The sequence below is a fragment of the Peromyscus leucopus genome, chromosome 1 (genome assembly GCF_004664715.2).
Source record: "Peromyscus leucopus breed LL Stock chromosome 1, UCI_PerLeu_2.1, whole genome shotgun sequence".
NCBI classification, from domain to species: domain Eukaryota; kingdom Metazoa; phylum Chordata; class Mammalia; order Rodentia; family Cricetidae; genus Peromyscus; species Peromyscus leucopus.
The window spans coordinates 85,736,060-85,757,161 of NC_051063.1; the positions used below are offsets into that span (position 1 = coordinate 85,736,060).

A 21,102-nucleotide genomic window follows, 5' to 3' on the forward strand; every position below is an offset into this window, starting at 1 on the left:
ACTTCTTCATTGTCACCTATGTGTTTGTTCGTCCTGACTGGCAGCCTATTGTAGGAAGGTAAGCAGGGACTTTGCCTTATTTCCCAAAGCATGTGCAGTGTCTGAAGCAGAGCTGTCTGCCTACTAAGGAGGACTATTAGTGAATGAACTATCTAAACGCTTCTGCTATACCAGCTTCAATTAGCTAGAATCAGATGCAGAGTAAATAACTTCAAAGCTATTATACAATAAAAAAAACAATTGTCTTCTCAAGGTATTCTAGGCAGCACACAGTCAATTGGCCAGATAAGTGTGACTCACACAAAGCTGTTTCCTACCACCCGAGTCAGCTGCCGTCTGCCCTCACCTGGGCCCCGCATGAGAACGGAAGTGCTGCTTTTTGTGATCTGGGTTCACCTAGTTGTGTTTCTGTCCCCAGAGGAAAGAAGAGGGAGAGAGGTCTAAAAACCAACACAAAGGGAGGAAACACGCCAGGCCCTCCCTAGAGCAGCTGCACCAGGGACGCCCTCTCTGAAAGGGAAGGAAGCTCCAGAAAGCCCAAGAGCCAACCGGAAATATAAAGAAGCCAGGCAATCAAGAGAAGGAGGGGAGCTGGAATATGTCTCAGCAGGCAGAGCACGTGCCTAGAATGCATAAGACCACGGGTTCAAGTCCTAGCACCAGTATAAACTGGGTGTACAATCAAGGGGGTGGAGGCAGGAGGATCAAGAGTTCCAGGCCAAGGGGGCTGGATTGATGGCTCAGTAGTTAAGAGCACTGGCTGCTCTTCCAGATGGACCTGAGTTCAATTCCCAGCACCTACATGGCAGCTCACAACTGTCTGTAACTCTAGTTCCAGGGGATATGACACCCTCACACCAATTCACATAAAATAAAGTTAAATTATTTGAAAGAAAGAAAGGAAGGGAGGGAGGAAGGAAGAAAAAAAGAAAGAAAGATGAGGTCTTGTTTATACTCTTAGGGCTTTTTATGAAAAAAAAAAGAAAGTGTTCTGGGCCAGCCTGTACTGCCTAGGAAAACCCTGATTCAATCACCAACAAAACCCAGAGTCAGAATAAATGTGTGCTGATGTGGAAAGGTACTTCTGGACTGAACGAAGAGGCAGGCTGCAAAATGTTTGAGCACATACTTTGGAATGCTTGGTACATTGAACATGCGTGCGTGTGTGTGTGAGTGCGTGCATGTTCACACGTGGGGTGGGGAACAAAGGGCATGTACATGCCACAGCCCACATGAGAAGGTAAAAGGACAACTTTGGAGACTGGTTCTCTCCTTCCACCGTGGGTTACAGGGATCGATCAAAGGTTTGCACCACAACTGCTTTTAACCACTGAGCTCTCTTCCTGGTTCAGGAAAGGAAATGCATCTTTTACTTATATACAGCAGGATGATATATATGGAAGTTCACATAAACAAAGAAAATACACAGAAAAGATACACAGCTAACTCTGAGAAGAGGGTTTCTTGTCTAGGAATGGTGATGTTCACATTTTGCTCTATTTAATGTGTGTTCGAATATGTGCATGTGGAGACCAGAAGTCAGCGTCCATCTCCCTCCATCACTCTCTATGCTACTTTTGGAGACAGTTCTCACTGAACCTGGAGCTCATCAATTTGGCCAGGCTGGCTGGTGAGCTCCAGGAATCCTTCTGTTCCCCAGCCCCAGCTTTGGGACTGTAGGGATGTATGCATTACTGTTCAGTGCCCAGCTCTTTACCTGGGTGGCAGGGGTCTGAACTCAGGTCCCTGTGCTCGCGTGGTGGGCACCTCACCTACCAAGCACCTTCCTTGCTCATCCAGACTCAAGGACAGCCACAAGCAGCTCTGTGAGTCAGCCAAGCCTCCCTCCTCCTGCCAGGAGGAGGTGTTTCAATTCAGAGGGATTAATTCCACCACCACCAATGACCAAGAACACTACCCTTGATAATCTCATTCTGTCCTAGGGTTTCCCGTCAACGAGAGCTCTCCGTAGCCCCCAGCTCCACTCTTGACTAGGCTCTCCATGCAGCTTTGTCACATGGGAGAGCCAATAAATGAAGCCACATGCCAGTGAATGCGTGAGTGTAAGGGGGCAGAAAGGCCACCCTGGGGACTGCTGACGCCAAAGTGAGCACCCTGTGTCTGCACCATCAGTCTCCACATTGCCAAGAAGTTCCAGAATTTTCTTTCACTTGTTCAGTGAGGCACATAGGTGGACTTAACTTGAAAGTATTTTCTACATGTGTTAAAATGTTCAAAACATAAACATGAACATAAACAAAACAAACATGTTCAGCACCCATGTGCTATTGTGGTTATCTGTTCTAGTTTCCTTAAGAAGGCAACCTTTAAACAAGCTGTGTGGCCTCCTTGCATTCCTCCGTGATGTCAGGCAGGCTCCTGTCTCAGGGCCTTTGTGCTTGTTGATTCTTCCCACCTGCCACTCACCAGTCATTGCTCTCTCTCTCTCTCTCCTCACAGAGGCTCTTCTCCAGGGTCTTCCTGGCCCCCTCTCCTAAGGCAGAACCCTCTCATCACACCCACTCTGCTTGCTTTCTTGTCATTTCTTGTCACCTGTTTAACATGGCAGTCAACAGGCATCTGCTTGACTCTTTGACTGTTGGGCTCCTTTGCCTCTGACTCCAGCCCAGCACTATTGACATCGTGCACTCTTAGAATTTTATAAATGAGTAACTGAATCCTTAAATCATCTTCAAGAATGAATAACAGACGAGTTTGTTCCATTTTATGAGCCCTCCTCTGTGATTTACACGGGCACCAGGAAGACTGCACAAGTCTGAGGCCAGCTTGGACTACAGAGCGAGATTCTGTCTCAAACACAAACAACCAGAAACAAGGGACTGGTGAGATGGCTCAGTAGGTAGAGACACCTGCCACCAAGCCTGATGAGCCAAGTGTGATCACTGGGACCTACCTGGTGGCCAGAGAGAATCAATTCCCACAAGTTGTCCTCTGACCTCCACATGATCACCATGGCATTCACGGTGTGTGCCCACACATAAATACACATGCACACACTCATGAAAGCCCAAAAAATGAGTAAGTTTTTAATTTAACAGATAACAATAAAGACAAGGGCTGGGGCTGCAGCTCCATTAGCAGAGTGTGCCCTACCATGTAGAAAGCCCTGGGCTCCATTCCCAGTCCTGTAAAAGTGGGGGTGGTAACACATGTCTATAATCCCTACATTCAGGAGGTAGAGGACAGAAGAGCACGAATTCACAGTCATTCTCGGCTGCATAGAGACTTCAAGGCCAACTTGAGCTACGAAGACCCAGACTAAAGATAAATAAGTAAATACATAAAAAAAAAACCTAAAACCCCATCCATATCGCTGTCCATAGTGCTGACAGAGTAGCTTTACTATGCCAGGCAACTTCTCTGCCCAAGGGGTGATATTCTCCCCACCCTGCAGTGCTGGGGACTGACCCCTGCTGCTAAGCTAGGGACACTGGGCTACATCCCCAGGTCCTCAACGTCAACAACAAAGTCTGAGCCTAGAGTCAGGTGTGGTGGTCCATGCCAGTGATCCCAGCACTCAGGTACATGCGGAGTGGTGCCTTTTTACAGAAAATAGAACCAACAACCACAATAGCAGTATAGCTGATGCTATCATGGCTACCTATAAAAATTCAAATACATTATTTCAACAACTGTGTATGAGACAGCCCAAAGAAAGGTTTCTGTGGATGAGTCTGGTGGTGGAGAAAGTGTGTGGTATCCAGAGGCACTGAAAACACACTTAGAAGTCTGAAAAAGGCAAGTGGATCCACTGAGGAGAAATTCATCCTAGGAATTCAATTTCACCAGCAAATTTCACTGGGGCCAAAATTGCTCTTCAAATCAGAAAGGACACGGAGAGGTGGCCACACACCAGCCAGGGGGACTGGTTGTAATCTGATGCAAGCAATCCTGCCGCCCCCCCCCTCCCCGTGTTTAACATTCCTTTTGCACAATCCCATGTCTGACTTGGATGGCAGGGTCTGTGCACCTGCTAGCAGATATCAGTGTCAGAAGGAGATTCCATCTTCCCTGCAGGACACAAGCACAAACCTAGAGCTGATGTCTAGAGTCCAGTCTGCACGGGTGGCGGGGGGTGGGAGGGTGGGGGTGGGGTGGGGTTGTCATCTCAACCTTCTTCACTTTCTCAAATTGCAAGGCTTGCTGAGGAGCTGGGTCACACATACCTTTCATAAAATGAATCTTCTCTCTCTCTCTCTCTCTCTCTCTCTCTCTCTCTCTCACACACACACACACACACACACACACACACACACAGAGAGAGAGAGAGAGAGAGAGAGAGAGAGAGAGAGAGAGAGTAAATGCATTACCCCCTCCCCCAATTTCAACGTAGCCTCTTCCCAAGTGCCATCTCTGGGAGATTAATGGGGGCAGCTGTTAAGGTCAAGGATCTTGGTGCATGAGCGACTCCCCCCAGGAGCTCATGTTTAAGTGCCTGTGTAAATCACAGAGGAGGGCTCATAAAATGGAACAAACTCGTCTGTTATTCATTCTTGAAGATGATTTAAGGATTCAGTTACTCATTTATAAAATTCTAAGAGTGCACGATGTCAATAGTGCTGGGCTGGAGTCAGAGGCAAAGGAGCCCAACAGTCAGAGAGTCAAGCAGATGCCTGTTGACTGCCATGTTAAACAGGTGACAAGAAATGACAAGAAAGCAAGCAGAGTGGGTGTGATGAGAGGGTTCTGCCTTAGGAGAGGGGGCCAGGAAGACCCTGGAGAAGAGCCTCTGTGAGGAGAGAGAGAGAGAGCAATGACTGGTGAGTGGCAGGTGGGAAGAATCAACAAGCACAAAGGCCCTGAGACAGGAGCCTGCCTGACATCACGGAGGAATGCAAGGAGGCCACACAGCTTGTTTAAAGGTTGCCTTCTTAAGGAAACTAGAACAGATAACCACAATAGCACAATACTGTGTGCCCAGCAGGACCACATTCCTCCTGTGGACTGACCTTCTTCCCATTTAACCTTCAGAGGCTCCAGTGAGTTTGGGAAGAAGGAAAAGCTGTCAGGCCCAGCAGCCCAGCCAGCTGCCCTACTCAGAGCCAACTTGCTCTTCCTGCTGTCCAGCCGGGGCTGCGCTGTCCATGGGTGACGGGGAGGAAGTGGCGATGCTCTCCCTGACGTTCTCAGCTGTGTCTCCATCGCTGCTCAGCCTCCAGCCTCGACACCCTCGCTGTGGTCAGCATCAGATCCCTACCTGCCAGGCTAGGGTGGGTCTTTTCCAAACAGAAAGACCTGGTTTGGGGGGTGGGGACAGGTTAAATAAACCAAGTGGAAATGGCTCGAACGCCCATTGCCTGTGACTTAAAGTCCTCAGAATGCCCTGTCTTTTAGGCAGCCAGAGGGTCCTAGGCAGCCAGAGGGTCCCATGTCTAAGATCAAAATGTTCACAGGACTTGAGGCCTGGTATTCTTTATATATATAAATATATATGCACATATTTATATATATAATATTACATACATTTATATATATATATATTGTGTGTGTGTGTGTGTGTGTGTGTGTGTGTGTGTGTGTGTGTGTGTGTGTTCCTGTGCATGTGGGTGCCCTTGGAGGCCAGGAAAGGGTGTTGGATTCCCTGGAGCTGAGTTATAGGCTGCTGTGAGAGGCCTGGCGTGGACAGTGGAAACTGAACTCAGGCCCTCTGCAAGATAGCAAGTGCTCTTAACCACTGAGCTCTCTGTCCAGCCCGTATCTGTAGTATTATTTTGAATTATTATTTGTAGTACTGGACTAGACATGCTCTGTGTTTACTATTTTTGGTGTCTGAATATTACTGTATTGACTATTTATTTCATGATTACTCCATCATTGAGTATTATCTGTACACACACCTTACTAAATCTAAATTCTACACAGCTTCAGGAAGAAAATCCACAGACCCTGGGCCAAAGGGTCATTTCTAGATCACACAGATGCCTCTCCCCTACCTCAGCTGGCCTCCAGCTATTGAGGGAAGGGAGGGCCATAAACCTAGAGATAGGAGCTGCCAAGGCCAGAGGGGTTAAGTAAAGAATGGTAGAACCAACAGCCACTCAACCCCAGTGCCCAAGCTTCTCAAAGCTTCAGAGGTGGGCAATCTGTGGGCCTGAATGACAACCTTTGAGAGCTGAACAATGCACAACCTACACACGGAGCAAGGGCCCACTCTTCCTGTTTGCTTCAGCATGACGTCCTTAGAACTCCACTGACCCCAGGCACGCTTCAGGCTCCCTCCCCACCTCTGCCTTCCTCCCTCCCCTGAGCCATCCAAACTTGGGGGAATACACTGCTAGTGAGCAGCTGGGCATGTCTCATGGTGAGACTCTGGCCTCCCTGGAGTAATTTAGCAACGAGAAGCGGTGGTGGAGGATGCTTAATCCCTAAGCTATGAACACCACCCACCACCAGCAATTAACCTTACAGACAGAATCAGTTGAGTGTATGCAAGGACATTCTGCTTAAATTGCAACTTACAAAGCAGACAAAAATAGATGTTGGACTGCTTATGGGTGAAGAGATTATAATTCAAGTTATCCACAGAAATAAAACATAGGTGCGTATCACAGAACCATCAACATTCGTGGGGTGGATCTTTGTGTGCTGACAAGGCAAGTTATACCCAATCTGTCAGGGAGAGGAGAGCATGGGCCCAGTGCAGTATTTTAAAACAAAGTAAAATTTCCCATATGAATAAGAAAATTCTAGGAGGCTAAATACCAGTCAGTGATCTACATTGTTTATTTTTTCCATAATTGGTATGTATTATGAACACTCACCACCAAGCCTGATGAATTCAGTTCCACCCCCAGAACCCACATGGTGAAAGAAAAGAATTAACTCCCAAACACTGTCCTCTAGCCGTCATACAGCTGTGGTGGCACAGATTTACACATGCACACTCATAACGCACACATCCGCACTTGCAATAAATAAGTAAATGAATGTAAAGAATGTTTTTTAAAAGTAGATAGTGTGGCTGGGGGACATGACTTAGTGGGTAGAATGCTTGCCTAGCATTCATGAAGCCTTAACTTTGGTCTCCAGCATCATACAAAACCAGCTGGACCTTATAGTGACGTTTCCTCAACTGAGGGTCCTCCTTTCAGATATCCCTAGCTTGTGTCAAGCTGATAGAAAACTAGCCAGCACAGACAGGAAGGGCTTATTTTGGCTTGTGGTTTAAAGGTGTAGTCCATCAGGTTATGGCAGTTATGGTGGCAAGGCCTTGAGGCAGTTGGTGACATTGGATCCACAGTCAAGAAACAGACAGATGGATTTGCTCTCTTCTTTTTATTCAGCCCAGGACCCCAGCCCATGGGATGGTGCTGTGCACATTCAGGGTTGGTCTTCCCACCCCAACTAAACCTGTGAAACACTGTCCCACATGTACAGGAGGTGTCTCCTAGGTTACTTGAGATCCTATCACATCCACAGAGAAGACTCACCATCACAATAAGGGTCCTGTAATAGTGAAATTCATGAACATGGAGAGCAGGCTGGTGGCAGCTGGGGGCTGGGAGGGGACAAGGGAATGAGGAGTTGGTACTTGATGTGAAAAGCATCAGCTGAGAAAGAGGAAAAGCTCTGGAGATGGAGGTGCGGATGATGCATGTGCTACACCGTGGATGTACTTAATGCTGACTAAAAATAGGAAGATGCTGAATCTGAGCAGTGCCACTGATGCCTCCCCTCAGCTGTGGGAGGGGGCACTGCCCCCCGGAACAGGCACTGTACACTCACCTGGAAGCTTGCTAATGTTGCTTTCTAATCACTGGATAGTTTAGGGGCTGCATACAATTTAGCACAGAGACACGTGGCACTCACTCCAATATGTCTTTGGCAATCCATTTTTAAAGTGTATCTTTGCTGAAGGGCTTCATGACAGCATGGATCAGGAACTCTTTAGAAGCTCACCTTTGACCTACACATTCTATTTCTAGAATTTCTCCTATGTTAAGTGGCCAGAAAAAGTTGCAAACCCGGCTGCCCACAGCTGTTACAACACTGAATGTAATCATGGAGATCTTGAAATAATCTCAACCTCTCAAATAGGAAAATTGTTTGAAAAACCAGTTACAACAGAAAAGGTGATTTTCTCCATGTGACATGTCCGCAGCATTCCATGTGTTAAGGTTTCGAGTGTATTGAGTTTGACCCCAAGATGCTGGTAATGACTGTGTCGTCAGCGACTCAGAAGTTTGTTTGCTTTATCTGAATTTTCTCGCTCTTATCGAAAACAACGTGCATTCCTCTCTGTTTACATGAAATACTACCTTTTGGTTTTTGTTTGTATGGTTTTTTGTTGTTGTTGTTGTTGTTTGTTTTTGTTGTTGTTTTGAGGTAGGATCTCTCTTTACAGCCCAGGGTGGTCTTGCTTGAACTTGTGGTCCTCATGGCTCTGTCTCCAAGTGCTGGGATTATGGGTGTGCACCACCATGTCTGGCTTGCAATACTATTTTTAGGCAACACAGGCCAGTCAAATCCAACTTTAGAAAGTTGGAAGGTATTTGTGTGTGCACTCATGAGTGTATGAGTAGGCCTGAGTTTGAAGTCAGGGGTCTCCTCAATGACTATCTTTATTTTTTGAAGCAGGTTTCTCACTGACACTGAATCTCATCCATTAAGCTACACTGGGTAGCCAATGAGCTCCAGAGATCTGGCTGCCTCCACCCTAATCACAGTTAGGATTATAAGCACAATGCCTAGTTTTTTATATGGATTCTGTGAATATGAACTCAGGATCTCAGCTCATATGACAGGCACTTTTACAACTGCCCCAAACCTCAAATGTATCTTTTATGATCATTGTAAAATAAGTTTTGATTAAAAAAATAAAATTCAAATCTCTCTGTTTGCAGAGACTCCAATCTCTGAGGTCAGTCTATATGCGAGCAACAGCATTCAATTTCAGATGAATCTGTTTTCCCACTGGCCCACCATGTCACAACAAGTCCCAATCATGCTCAGTGTCACACTCACAGGTGGCCCTTACCAGATAGGCTCTCCAGAAGGACTGGATGATGATTGCAGCTTCTTCTTCTGTCAGTAACAGGGACAGGGGGATTGGTGGCCGGGGGCTGAAAAGCAATAAAATGGTCATAGTTCTGTGAGAATCCATCCTTCATCCTGGCAATGCCTTTGACAACATAATAGTCTTCCTGATTAAGAGCCTCATCCATCCCCAACTTAGAGGGCAAAAATGTCATTTTTGATGGAAGAGTGTATGCTTGAGTTAGCATTTCCTGTTTGATCTGGGATTTTTTTCAAAATTGTTATTCTCTCTCTCTCTCTCTCTCTCTCTCTCTCTCTCTCTCTCTCTCTCTCTCTGTGTGTGTGTGTGTGTGTGTGTGTGTGTGTGTGTGTGTGTGTGTGTGTGTAGGGGGAATGTGTATCCAAGTCTGCACATGTGGAAGACAGAGGCTGACATCCAGTTTCTGCCCTTATTATGGTCCACTGTGTCTTTTGAAACAAGATTTTTAATTGAACTTGGAGCTCCTTGTTCCTTGGTTCAGCTGGCCAGGAGACACCAGGTACTGTCTCACGTTTGCCCCTACACCCAGCTCTGGGCGTACCCACTACCACACTCGGTTTTTTACATGGGTCCTGGGGATCTGAACTCGGGTCCCCAAGCTGGCCCAGCAAGTACTGTACCAGCTGAGCCACTTCCCAGGTCCAGTCAGTGTGTGCTCTTAAATCAGGGCTAGCCCATTCTTCCTTTGAAGGACTCGGGCTACACGTTGGTCTTGAAGATGCAACATCCATGTCATCACCACAAGACTACACCGACACAGCACACAAGACAGAACACCAGCCTTTGCCGGCGACATGGTAACTTAAGCACTGCATGAACCAGCTTGGTAGCTCACACACACCATCCGACCATTTAAGAGGTGAAGTGGGAAGAGCCTAAGTTCAAGTCAACCTTGGCTACATATCAACTTTGAGGCTATGTGAGGCCTCTCAAAACAAAAACTCAAAGTATGGCAGGGGGCTGGGAAGTGCTCAGCGACTGAGCACGGGCCAGCCTAGTGTACGCAAGGCCTTGGGTTCAACCTCCAGGACAGAAAGAAAAAGAAAGAAAAAAAGAGGAAGGGGAGAGAGGGAGAGAGGGAGAGAGGGAGAGAGAGGGAGAGAGAGAGAGAGAGAGAGAGAGAGAGAGAGAGAGAGAGAGAGAGAGCCTTGATACAGTATGTTTGGGTGAATAAATGCTTTTAGATTATTCCAAAATAGAAGAAATCAAAGCCAGGAAGACAGTGTGGTTCCCGAGACCCTGTCTAGGGGTGTAGTGTCACAGGCTCTGGCTTTCCGGCTGGCTGGCCATCCTCCAACGGAGAATGAAGTAGACATTTCTATAGAGATAATCAGCCCCTGCAAGCACAGCTTTGGGAGAACCTTTCCCTAATGTTCACTTTCCACTTTTAGCCCCATCAGACGGTCTTTTGTTTGCTGCTTCTGGTTTTGCCTCTTCTTGTCTAAGAGCTGCTGTTCTGGCTGCAGTGATCTGCCCCGGAGTGCCCTGCTTCCCACAGGCAGTGTCCTGCTCACCCATCCTCCCAGGGTCCAATGCTGGAAATCCGTGGTGTGTCACCACCACTTCACGTCCCTCAAGTCACTGCCCCTCACTAGATAAAATGGCTCCCAGAGACCTTGGCGTTTCTAAGGAGACCTTGGTCTGGCCCCAGTGAACTTAGAGAATAACACTGTAACATACCAACACCAACTGATATTTGCCCAGCACTTCTGGCCCCAGGCTCACCAGGCCTGTTTCCAAGTTCCAGCCAACCTGGCCTTGCAGCTCCTCTGAAAAAGTACCTCCAGAGCCCTGAGGCAGGAGGATAGCTATGCAGGTTGCTCTCTTCTCCAGGACACCCAGCAGAGGAGATGCAGGGCCCTGCATCCCAGCCTGTGATCCGCTTACTCAGTCCTGCCCCATGGTGCGGGGTCACATCTGCCCTAAGACGAGGACACTTTTCCTTCATTTGTTCCAATGTGCCCGAGGGCTGGCTGGTCAGCACCAGACACCCTTTTCTCCTGGTTCACTCCTAGGCCTCTTCTGATTTTCACTCAAATGATATTTAAAACATCCTTTGATTAAGTTGGGGGTCTACCTATTATTCTTCCTAGCTCTTGGCCAAATTTGGAAACAACTCTGTGTGCTTGTCTGATGAAGGTCCATATCTACAGGACTGAAAGCCTAGGCACACAGCCTGGTCTCCTGTTTGCTCCTCTTGGTATTGGCACTTCGGACAACACAGGCGTGTAGCAGGCACTCAATAGCTGTGGAGGCTGGCCACTGTGATCAGATAGCTACAGAAACAACTTAAGGAAAGAGGGGGCTTATTCGGGCCCATGGTTTCAGTTCCCCATGGTGGGGAATGCCATGAAGTGCATGAAGTCCTTGGCCATGTGAACGTGTGGTGGAGAGCCCTCATATCTAAGCTGTCTAGGAAACAGAGAGCTAGAATGAGACCTGGGCTAAGCATGGCTTTCCAAGTCCCTCCCCTGGTTACTTTCACCAGTCAGTCCCCACCTCCTAGAGGTTCCAGAGCTTTCCAAATAGCACCACAAGCATGGCGTCCAGTATCCATGAGATGAACCTGTGGATACATTTCAGATCGAAACACCAACAGCCTGGCTGTGGGCTAAGCGCTGCGCAGCACATGGCTTCATCAAATCTTTACACCAGAAACAAGGGCTGCTGTGACATTGTGTTTAGGGCTGAAAAGGCTGAGAGGCATGAGGAGGAGGAGGGTATGACAAAGGGAACTCATTCAAGGTCACTGACTGCTTCCTACTGAGAATGCAAGCTGTCCAGACACAGGGAGTGACCCAAGAAGGGGAGAGACAGCTAGAAGGTCACCACCATGGCAGTGGAGTCTAGCTGATGGACAATAGAAGAAAGCATGGCCACTTGCCTAGGCGTTTAAAAAAAAAAAAAGTAGAGAAGGAAAGCCATAGTCACAGAACACACTCCTCCCCTGACCTTCCAATGACAATGTAGCGGACTGTCATCTATCCCAGTCTCCCCAGCAAAGTTCTATGTCAGGCTGCTTTAACAAAGGAGCGTCTGTGGCTGGCATCTGAAGGGAGATTTGGTGGTCCCCGTCTATTCAGTGGCATTCTTCCCTGGCTGTAGGTATATCTCAGTTCTGACTCGGTGAATGTCAAAGTACCAGTATCCTGTTGGGGACCAGAGGGAGGAAGAACTGCAAAGTCGAGGCACTGGGGCCAGGCCAGCCCAACAAAGGGCCTTGTCCAGTAATGAGACCCAGAGCTGCTTTGCATCTCAATGATATGTGCAAAAGGCAAAACGAGATAGCTAATAGGCCTGTGAGGCAGTAACATGAGGCCACTTTTAGTGATGTCCCTGGCTTTCATGGCTAAATAATACAGTGCTGTCTCGTTCGCAAACAAGAGTAAGTGCGAGAGAGCTGGCGTGTATCAGGCTGAATGAAAAGGATCTGCTCTCGCAGTGAAGCGCCTGGGAATTATTTGCTTCAGTGGGCCAGCTTGAAGGGACAGATGCCACGCCAGGTCCTTCCCTATCTTGGAATCAGTGCAGCTGGCCTCGGGTCAGATAAAAATAAAGAGGCAAGCCTCATCACCAGGACGCTAGGGGCAAGAGAGATGAATGTGTCAATCACAGGAGGAGGTTGCTGCAAAGAGGCCCCTCATGGCTGGAGCTGGACATCCCCAGAGCAGACATTCTATTGCTGAGTGTCTCCAAGACGACGTGCCTTATTAGCAACGATGATCAGCATGACTGCCTCCTTTTCCTCTTAATTAAATGTATCTGCACCCTAAGAATCAATGCTATAATCTTGAGAGGAGCAGAAACCAGTTTTCCTGATAGTGTGTGCATTGTGTGGATTTAAAAATGTATTCACACGCTTTGCAGCTTTTGGCTGCAAAGTAAAAGATCTGCGGGCTGAGACGATATACCATGCTTGTGAACTGGGCACGGAGAATAGGGCCAGAGAGCTGACTCAGTGGTTAAGAGTACTAGGTGTGCAATCACTAAGACAAGAGTTCAGATTCCAGGGACCATGCATCAAGCCCACCATCCCTAGCCAATCACTGAGAGATGTGACATTCTCTTTTGGTCCTCATGTGCACAGGTACATGCTCCCGAGCCCCCACCCCAACCCCCACACACACATGCTTGCACTCATAAATACACACTAAAAAGATCTGGGAAGGTAGTCCTCATCCATTTCTCTGTGCAGTTGTATGAATTACAGAGTCAGGCAGGAAGAAAGAAAGCTTGCTCAGGATTGAACATTACATTTTAGATTAAATTTATCCTCCTTTCATTAAGTAAAAGATGAACTGTTTTCTTGGAGCATAAAAGCAGGAATGATCCAGATAGAAATCCATTTCCATCATCATAAAGTCTCTTAATGGCCTAGGGTTGGGTGTGCTATCCACCTACTGTATCTGGCAAGAGATGTGGCCCTCCACCTTAACTGCTTTACTCTCTTACACCGTTTATTGGGCACTTACATCTGGGGCAAGGGGTGCACGTGGGTGCGGGTAGGTATAGAAGGCAGATGTTGATGTTGGCTGTCTTCCTTAATATCACTCCATCTTATTTTTTTTTATTTATTTATTTTTTTTGAAGCACTCAAAAAAATACCTGCAGCCCATTGATTCTGCTTGGCTGCCTGGCCAATGAGCAGCAAGGACTCCGTTCCCACCTCCACAGTACTGGGGCCACAGGTGTGTATAAATGTACCCAGCCTCCTTCCGGGTACTAGAGATCTGAACAGTATTTTACAGATGGAGCCACCTCTCCAGCCCCCTCACAGCCTTAGGAATGTCAGCCACTGGCAGAAGTCCAATAGTCTTGTTGGAATTTTCCCTCCAGACATATGGCTGACTACCTCTTCAGATGGGATCTCCTAGGATCCTTTAAGTCCCAGAGTTCTGTGACATGAGGAATTTCTTCAGAGGTCCATGCAGAACTTCTGAGTGCAGCCTTCCAGCATATTTTGAAATTGTGGTTAGCGGGCTGTGATCAGGGCTTTCGCCTCCTCACTCATCCCCGCCCCAGGAAATCAACAAGCAGTGATTACTCCAGTCAGCTGAGTCACTGCCCTGCTTAGACACACAGCATGCTGCTCAGCCAACCTCCTCACTGAAGCCCTAAGCCCAGATAACAGTCTACTGAACAGCCAGCAGCTGGGCCACATGCTCCCCCTGTGGGTAAGAGAGACAGGAAACCTCTTCAAGACAGAAGGACTTGTTTTTTTTGTTTTTTGTTTGTTTGTTTGTTTTGTTTTGTTTCATAAAATACACCCCAATTGTGATGTTATTTAACTCACTTGTAACTAGTCATGTGCCTTTCCTAATGTGACTTTGGGAAACTTAACAAATGGCCTCCCACTCCCAAGGGTAAGTTCAGGTCAGGGTGTGTTGGGGATATCAGGCTTATCCAGTCCAACCCTTTCCAAAACATCATTAGATTATTGACGTCACTGAGTATTGAACCCATGACCTTATGCATCTTAAAGATGCTCTACCACTGAGCTACACTCCAACCCAGATCTTTGCTTTTCTTTTAAAAATGCTTTGGACCCCCTTCTACTCTGTCAGTTCCAATTCTTACCTAGAATATTATTTTTAAAAACTAAGATTCGATACAAAGGATTACAGCAGACCAATTATATTAAAACAATTACCAAAATATTAGAAAAACTGGTGATATTGTGATACATGTGTGTAGTTGTTTTTTTGTTTTGTTTTGTTTTAAACTCTTTTACTCTTTGCTCTTAGGAGGGCCCAACACCCAGCTCCCAAATAAATAACACACATGGAGTCTTACTATTTCTTATAAATGCCTGGCCTTAGCTTGGCTTGTTTCTAACCAGCTCTTCTTAACTTCAATTATCCCATTTACCTTTTGCCTCTGAGCTTTTATCTTTATCCTATGTACCTTTCTTTACTTCTTAATCTGTGGCTTGCTGTGTAGCTGGGTGGCTGGCCTCAGGAGTCCTCCTTCTCTCACTCCTAGATCTTCTTCCTAAATATCTCTTATTTATCCTCTCTGCCTGCCAGCCACACCTGTCCACCTATCCTTTCTCCTGCCTCACTATTGGCCATTTAGCTCTTTATTAGATCATCGGATGTTTTAGACAGGCAAAGTAATCCAGCGTCACAGAGTTAAGCAAATGCAACACATCTTTGCATCATCAAACAAATGTTCCACAGCATAAACAAGTATAACACATCTTAAAATGATACTCCACAACACACGAGCTTCTAAATTAGGCACCTGTAACTATAACTATATATACGGTGGGTCAACTACTGTACTCGAAAGGAGCCACAGGTGTAACTGGTATTTTGCCATCACTACACATCTGGAATGTGACAGGAAGCTATCAGTGACTGTGATACCTGTGACTAAATTGATTCTAAGTGCTACAGACATGGCTGGAGCTACTGCCAGACTCAAAAAAGACAGAGATTAGAGAAAGTCAGGAGCTAGCATCCCTTGTCTACATTCTAGGCCCCTGAGGCAGGGGAAGAGAGGAAGGGTAAGTTTTACATCCACCAAGAGGCTGGAGACTAAGACTCCAATTTAAACAGGAGGAAGCCCAGCAGTAAAGCAAGCAAGCAAGCAGGACCATTTTAAAAGCCAGAATGAGGTCTGGGGAGATGGCTCAGTGCGTAAGCTACTTGCCCTACATGAAGGACTTTACACTGTGCCCATGTAAATCTGGGCACAGTGGCATACATCTGTAATCCCAGTGTCCTACAGTAAGACAGAGGAGAGTCCCTAGAAACACCACGGCCAGCTAGCATGGTATACACGGTGGCAAACAACAGAGATCCTGTCTCAACTAAGGTGTGATGTGAGGACCAGTTCTTTAGGTTGTCTTCTGACCTCTACGTATGCACCAAAGCAGACATGCGCCCACATTCACACGTGCACACACATATGCACATACCACATACATCACAATCACACACACATACCAAAGCCAGAATGACCAGGAAGTCACAGAGTCTGACTGAAAAGTTATTAAAGGGGTCTTCCCAGATGGAAGAGGAATTCAGTAATACAGGCCTGCCACATGACTTTTCCGAGAGCTAGTGGGAGCACCAACAGACCAAAGCAAGAATCCCATTTGTCAAGCTGGATGAGCCAATCGGTTTAGTGGGGTTATTTACAGGAGCGTGGGTGCCTCAAAGGCAGCTACCCCAGCAGAAATCCCACCCTGGCCTGGATGACTCACAAAATAACTGCACTTTGTTTTCATCTTAACAATGAGGAGGGATCTCAGAAGAACTTCCTGAGCCCTCTACCTCCACAAGGGTATGTTAATAGCCCTGCCTCCCAAGAGCTTCCCAGTGGCTTCCAATGGGGTATCCCAGCTGCTGACTTAAGATAGCAATAGTCACATCAAACCCAAAGAAGATTTGCACACCAAGGCCTCCAAGTTGATGTCACCTCCACTAACACATGATCCATCCCTGGCTTCCCCAGGTCGGGAGAACTCCTCAGAAAGCAGCATGGCTGGCTGGGACCCAGCTATTTCCAATGGCATCCAATTCATGGGCATTCTTGTGGAGGGTCCTCGACCTACAGTATCCACAATAACTTTCCATAGGGTCGGAATTAAATCGCAGGACACCCAGTGGCCATGTGCAGAGAAATGGAGAATTGTTGGCATGAAAAGCCTTATGTCCTGCGTCAGAAATCCTGTGAATAGAGACACCATTTAATCCTTTGGTGACCAACTCTGGTTCGGAGCTGGATTGTCCCCCAGAGCTCCACCTGGTAAGGCTTTGGTCCCCAGTGTGAGACTGTTGGAAGACAGTGCACCCTCTAAGAGAAAAGGCCTGCGGGAGGTCTTCAGGTCAATGGAGGGGAGGTGTCCTTAAAGGGTAGTGTGAGACTCTGAGCCTCACTCTTTCTTTTGTTTCCTGGCTATGCCAAGGGTGGGGTTTTGTTGATTTTTTTAAGTTAGTATCAAAATGACTTTTATTATGACATGTTCTTCCACATATTACTATTTAAATTTGCCCCTTGCTCCCTCCCTTGCCCATCCTTCCTCCTTCACTGGTCCTCTTCCTCCCCACAGAGTCCCTTTTCTGCTTTCACAGCGCTTTGGTTTAAATGTGAGCCACTTCCTACAGGCTCACATGTCTGAACATCTGGTCCCCAGGGGGTTGACACCGTCAGAGAAAGCCATGGACTCTTTAGGAGATAGTGTCTCACTGACTTTACAGCCAGGTCCTGCTTTCTGGTCACCTGTCTGCTTCCTGGGTGAGGCTGTAATGTGACCATCCAGCTTCTTGCTCCTGCAGGTGGCCATGTCTTCCCCATGTTGTATACAAGTTTCCTCTAAGATAAAAATCATCCACTAAAGGAAGTTCATCAAGACACAGGAAAAATTCTAAGGGGTGTGTGTGTGTGTGTGTGTGTGTGTGTGTGTGTGTGTACTATTCCATCCTACATGAAAGTTTCTTAAGCTCAGAAAGTAAACAACTGAATGGCTTCAGGAAGTCCCTGAAACTGACCAGCTACACTAGGACCCTCCCTCCCCAAGCCTATATGAACAGTGAGGACTGCTGAGAGAGACTCTCAGACCAAGTGAGGTGCCTACAAGAGGCTCAGACTCAGCCAAGTTCCCTCAAAGAAGACCACCTGAGCTGCCTGGAGGAGACATCCTCTGACCCACTGAGCTGCCTGAAGGCTGTGCAGTGTGCTCTAGGCTTCCAGCTTTTGTGAACTGTCACCACGCTGGGTTGGATTTGGTGATGCTGCTGTCTTTGAGTTATTTCTGCTCCTGTAAGCAGCCCCTCACCCACACTCCAGTAAATAACCCCAATAAACTCACCAGGTCACCTGCTTTCTTCTATCATCAGTCACTCCTGGGAAGTGGGTGTTTGCTCATGTCACCCAGGAATAGTGTCACAAAAGACCCCATCATGACAGAGTGTGTCCCTCTGGAATTATATCCACCCCTTTCCCTTTAAGATGCTTTTGTCGGGATATTTTAATCACAGAAACAAGAGAAGAATCTAAGGTACATGTCATGTGTGGATATTTAAGTCTAGATTGCACATATAAGAGAAGCTACGTAATATTCTGTCTTCAAGATGAGTGGTTTTGCTCATTCCTGCCATGAAACCCTGCTCAACTAGAGGCCCCAACAGCCATGGACTGGAAACTACACTGTGAACCAGAGTAAAGCTTTCCCCTTTACGAGCCGATTAGGGTGCACATCCGTTACAGTCATGGAGAGCTTACCAACACTGTGCCCCCGAGATCTCTGCATGGAATCCCCAGTCCCCGGGATGGATGTTCCCTCTGTGGCATGAGGAACTGCAGATGTAATGAGCTGGAGACCTTGATAGGGGAGATGATCCTGGACTACCCAGAAGGCTCAGTGCTATAACCCCTTAGAGAGGAAGGCAGGAAAGTGCTGGACTAGAAGAGACAGAAGACAGTAGCCTGTAGAAGGATTGGCCTGTAGAAGGATTGGCCTGTAGAAGGATTGGCCTGTAGAAGGATTGGCCTGTAGAAGCTAGAAAATCAAGACAAGACTTTTTCCTTTAGCCCCCAGAAGGCACTGGCCATCCCAACACTTCAACTCTGGGCTAGTAAAACTGATTTTGGACCTGGATCCTCCAAAACAATAAACGAAGTGTGTGTGATTTTTAACCTACTGAGTTTGTGGTAACTGTGTGAAGCAGCCAGAGGCAACTAATGCATCCCTCATAAGCGGCAGCAATGACATGGAGCCCAGATGAGTCTGCCTTGCTGGCTTGGGCACACAAGCTCCACAAGCAACAGGAAGAAGGGAAGGAAACGGGGCCATGTGCCCCAGAAAAATGGCCACCTGTATGTCAACCCTCTGATGACAGGGAGCCACTCTGAGGATTTAGGCATCCCAGCATGCCCCAAATCCCTGAAGCCGCTTCACTTCCTGCCTCCCTCCGAAAATAAATGAAAGAGCAAGGAGACAAGATGACAGATGTCCCCCTGAGATTGGCCTTGGTGATGACTGAGACAGAAATATACTATTCTGTAAGACAAGGCTCCCCCCCCCATCCCCACCCCGTCAAGAAGGCACAACAACAAAATTTCTGCCCAACCACCACGTAGCTATGAACATTAGAAGCAAACGTGTGCACTTTGCTGGGCTACCTTGAAAGCTTGGGCATGCCCATCCCATGGTTAACTTTGTTGCAAAGAGGCAGTCATGCCTCTGGGACTTGTCCTCAGATGCCACAGAGACAATTCTGTTTTCACCTCAGTTTGTGGTCATAAGACACCTTTCGTCATCAAACTATGGTGGGATTTCTTCTTTATTTGTTTTGTCCAAGGGTAGAATTTGGCTGAAAAAACACTTTACCCAAAGCAACCTTTTCTCTTCTAACACAATCGTGGCTTCATTGAAGGCCTCAGTTTCAACGATGTCTTTCATGAGCCTTCTCCCCTGAGACATGAGACCAGGAGGGCAGAGGACCCTTTTGTTCCTAGCTCAATTCGATAGTTCTTTTTTGCTAATGACTGATTAAATCTCAGGGCAATACTTTTTGGCTGAAGTAAAAAAAAAAAAAAAAAAAAAAAAAAAAAAAAATCGCTGTTTCCTTCTGAAGATGCTGGCAAATAATTCCCTGGCCTCTGGCTGGCTGGCTGAGTTAGGGCTATATGCTTCAAGAGGATGGTGCTGAGTAAGGGTAAGGCCAGCACAAGGTATGCTGTAATGCACACCCACTGAGAGGCAGGGAAGAAACTCCCTCCTCATACTCCAGGAAGAGTCCACAGTGGACTGTACCACTGTTTCCAGTCATCATTCCTTTTCCTGTGAAGGAACTGGGCACCCCTGCTCTGTGCTACACGCCTCTCAGCTCCTCCCTGAGGCCGGTGCCACTTCCTTCTAAGACGGATGCTGAACTTGGCCAGGTATGTAACTTGCATTAGCACATGGCATGTGAGCAGCCATAGTGTCTGCCATGGCATGGCTTAGCCATCGTTCTTCTTCCTCTTCTGTGATGCCAAGGAAGGGGGCTCCCCCTTCACCCCCAGTCCTAGAATGAAATGGGATGTAGAGCAGAGCCCAAGATGACACGCACACCGCATGAAAAGAGTAAAGTCCATGGTGGAGAGCACCGAGGCGTGGGGTTATTTGTTACTGCAGCAGAACCTACAGAAGGCTGTCTACTACAGAGTACTAGAGGGTATGTGGCAAAATCATGAAAGAGGACCTATCTGCAAGTACCAGAAAGTGAACTCAAACTGGCTGAAAGAAAAAAAAGTGGGGAAGGAGGTATTGACTTGCTCGCTTAAATCCAAAAGAACAGCTGGATTAGGCATGGCCAGATAATAAACAAACAAGAACTCAGACTTTTATCTCTTAGGCCTGCTTCTTATCGGGCACAGTTTTGTTATCTGATTGCTTCCGGCAACTCAAGAATTGTCGGCAGGAGATCCAGATCCAGGCCTAGGGCTGTACCCATTGGCAGAGCACTTGTCTAACATGCCCAAGGCCCTGGGTTCGATCCCTAGAGCTGAAAAGAGAAAAGCAAAGATCTAAGTCTATTGGAAAGGAAACTCCCTCCTGCTGCCTCCTAAAAAGTCTTGAGATTATCTCTGATTGAACCTGTTTAGGTAGCAATCATCATGATTAGGGTTTCCCGCTGTGTTTGGACAGCCCTGCCCTACCCTCGGCTGAGTACTCTAGCTCACTAGAGTATGTGGACTGAGAAACATGGCAAGTTAAGTGCCCAGAAACAGGAAAATCAATGCAGAAAAGCCTTAGGTTTTAATATAACTTATGTCTTATTATAACTATGGAAAAGCTACAAATACCCAGCAGAAGTGAGAAATTAGAGCAAAAAGAAAAGGAATAAATATCACCCCCCCCTTTTTTTTTTACAACCTTCTTTTGAGCCTAACGAGTAACCAAGGACTCTGAATTTCTGATCCTTCTGTCTCCACCTCTGGTGTGCTGAGAGGGTAGGCATGCACCCCACCCCCATCCCCACCCCCAGTTTATGAAGTGCTGGGGACGGAATCCAGGGCTTCGAGCATGCTAGACAAGCACTCTACCACCCTACTAACTGAGCCTCAGCCTC

General features: G+C 47.1%; 1 protein-coding gene across 2 annotated transcripts in view; it reads right to left on the reverse strand.

Moving 5' to 3' along the window:
- The window catches only part of Iqck (IQ motif containing K), a 121,968-nt gene that overhangs the window by 48,795 nt on the left and 52,071 nt on the right, over positions 1-21,102 (reverse strand). For both annotated transcript variants that reach the window (XM_037211119.1, XM_028867801.2), the window contains one exon: positions 8,999-9,083. In XM_037211119.1, the coding sequence (XP_037067014.1) occupies positions 8,999-9,083 (85 nt within the window). The remainder of the gene's footprint in view (positions 1-8,998; positions 9,084-21,102) is intronic.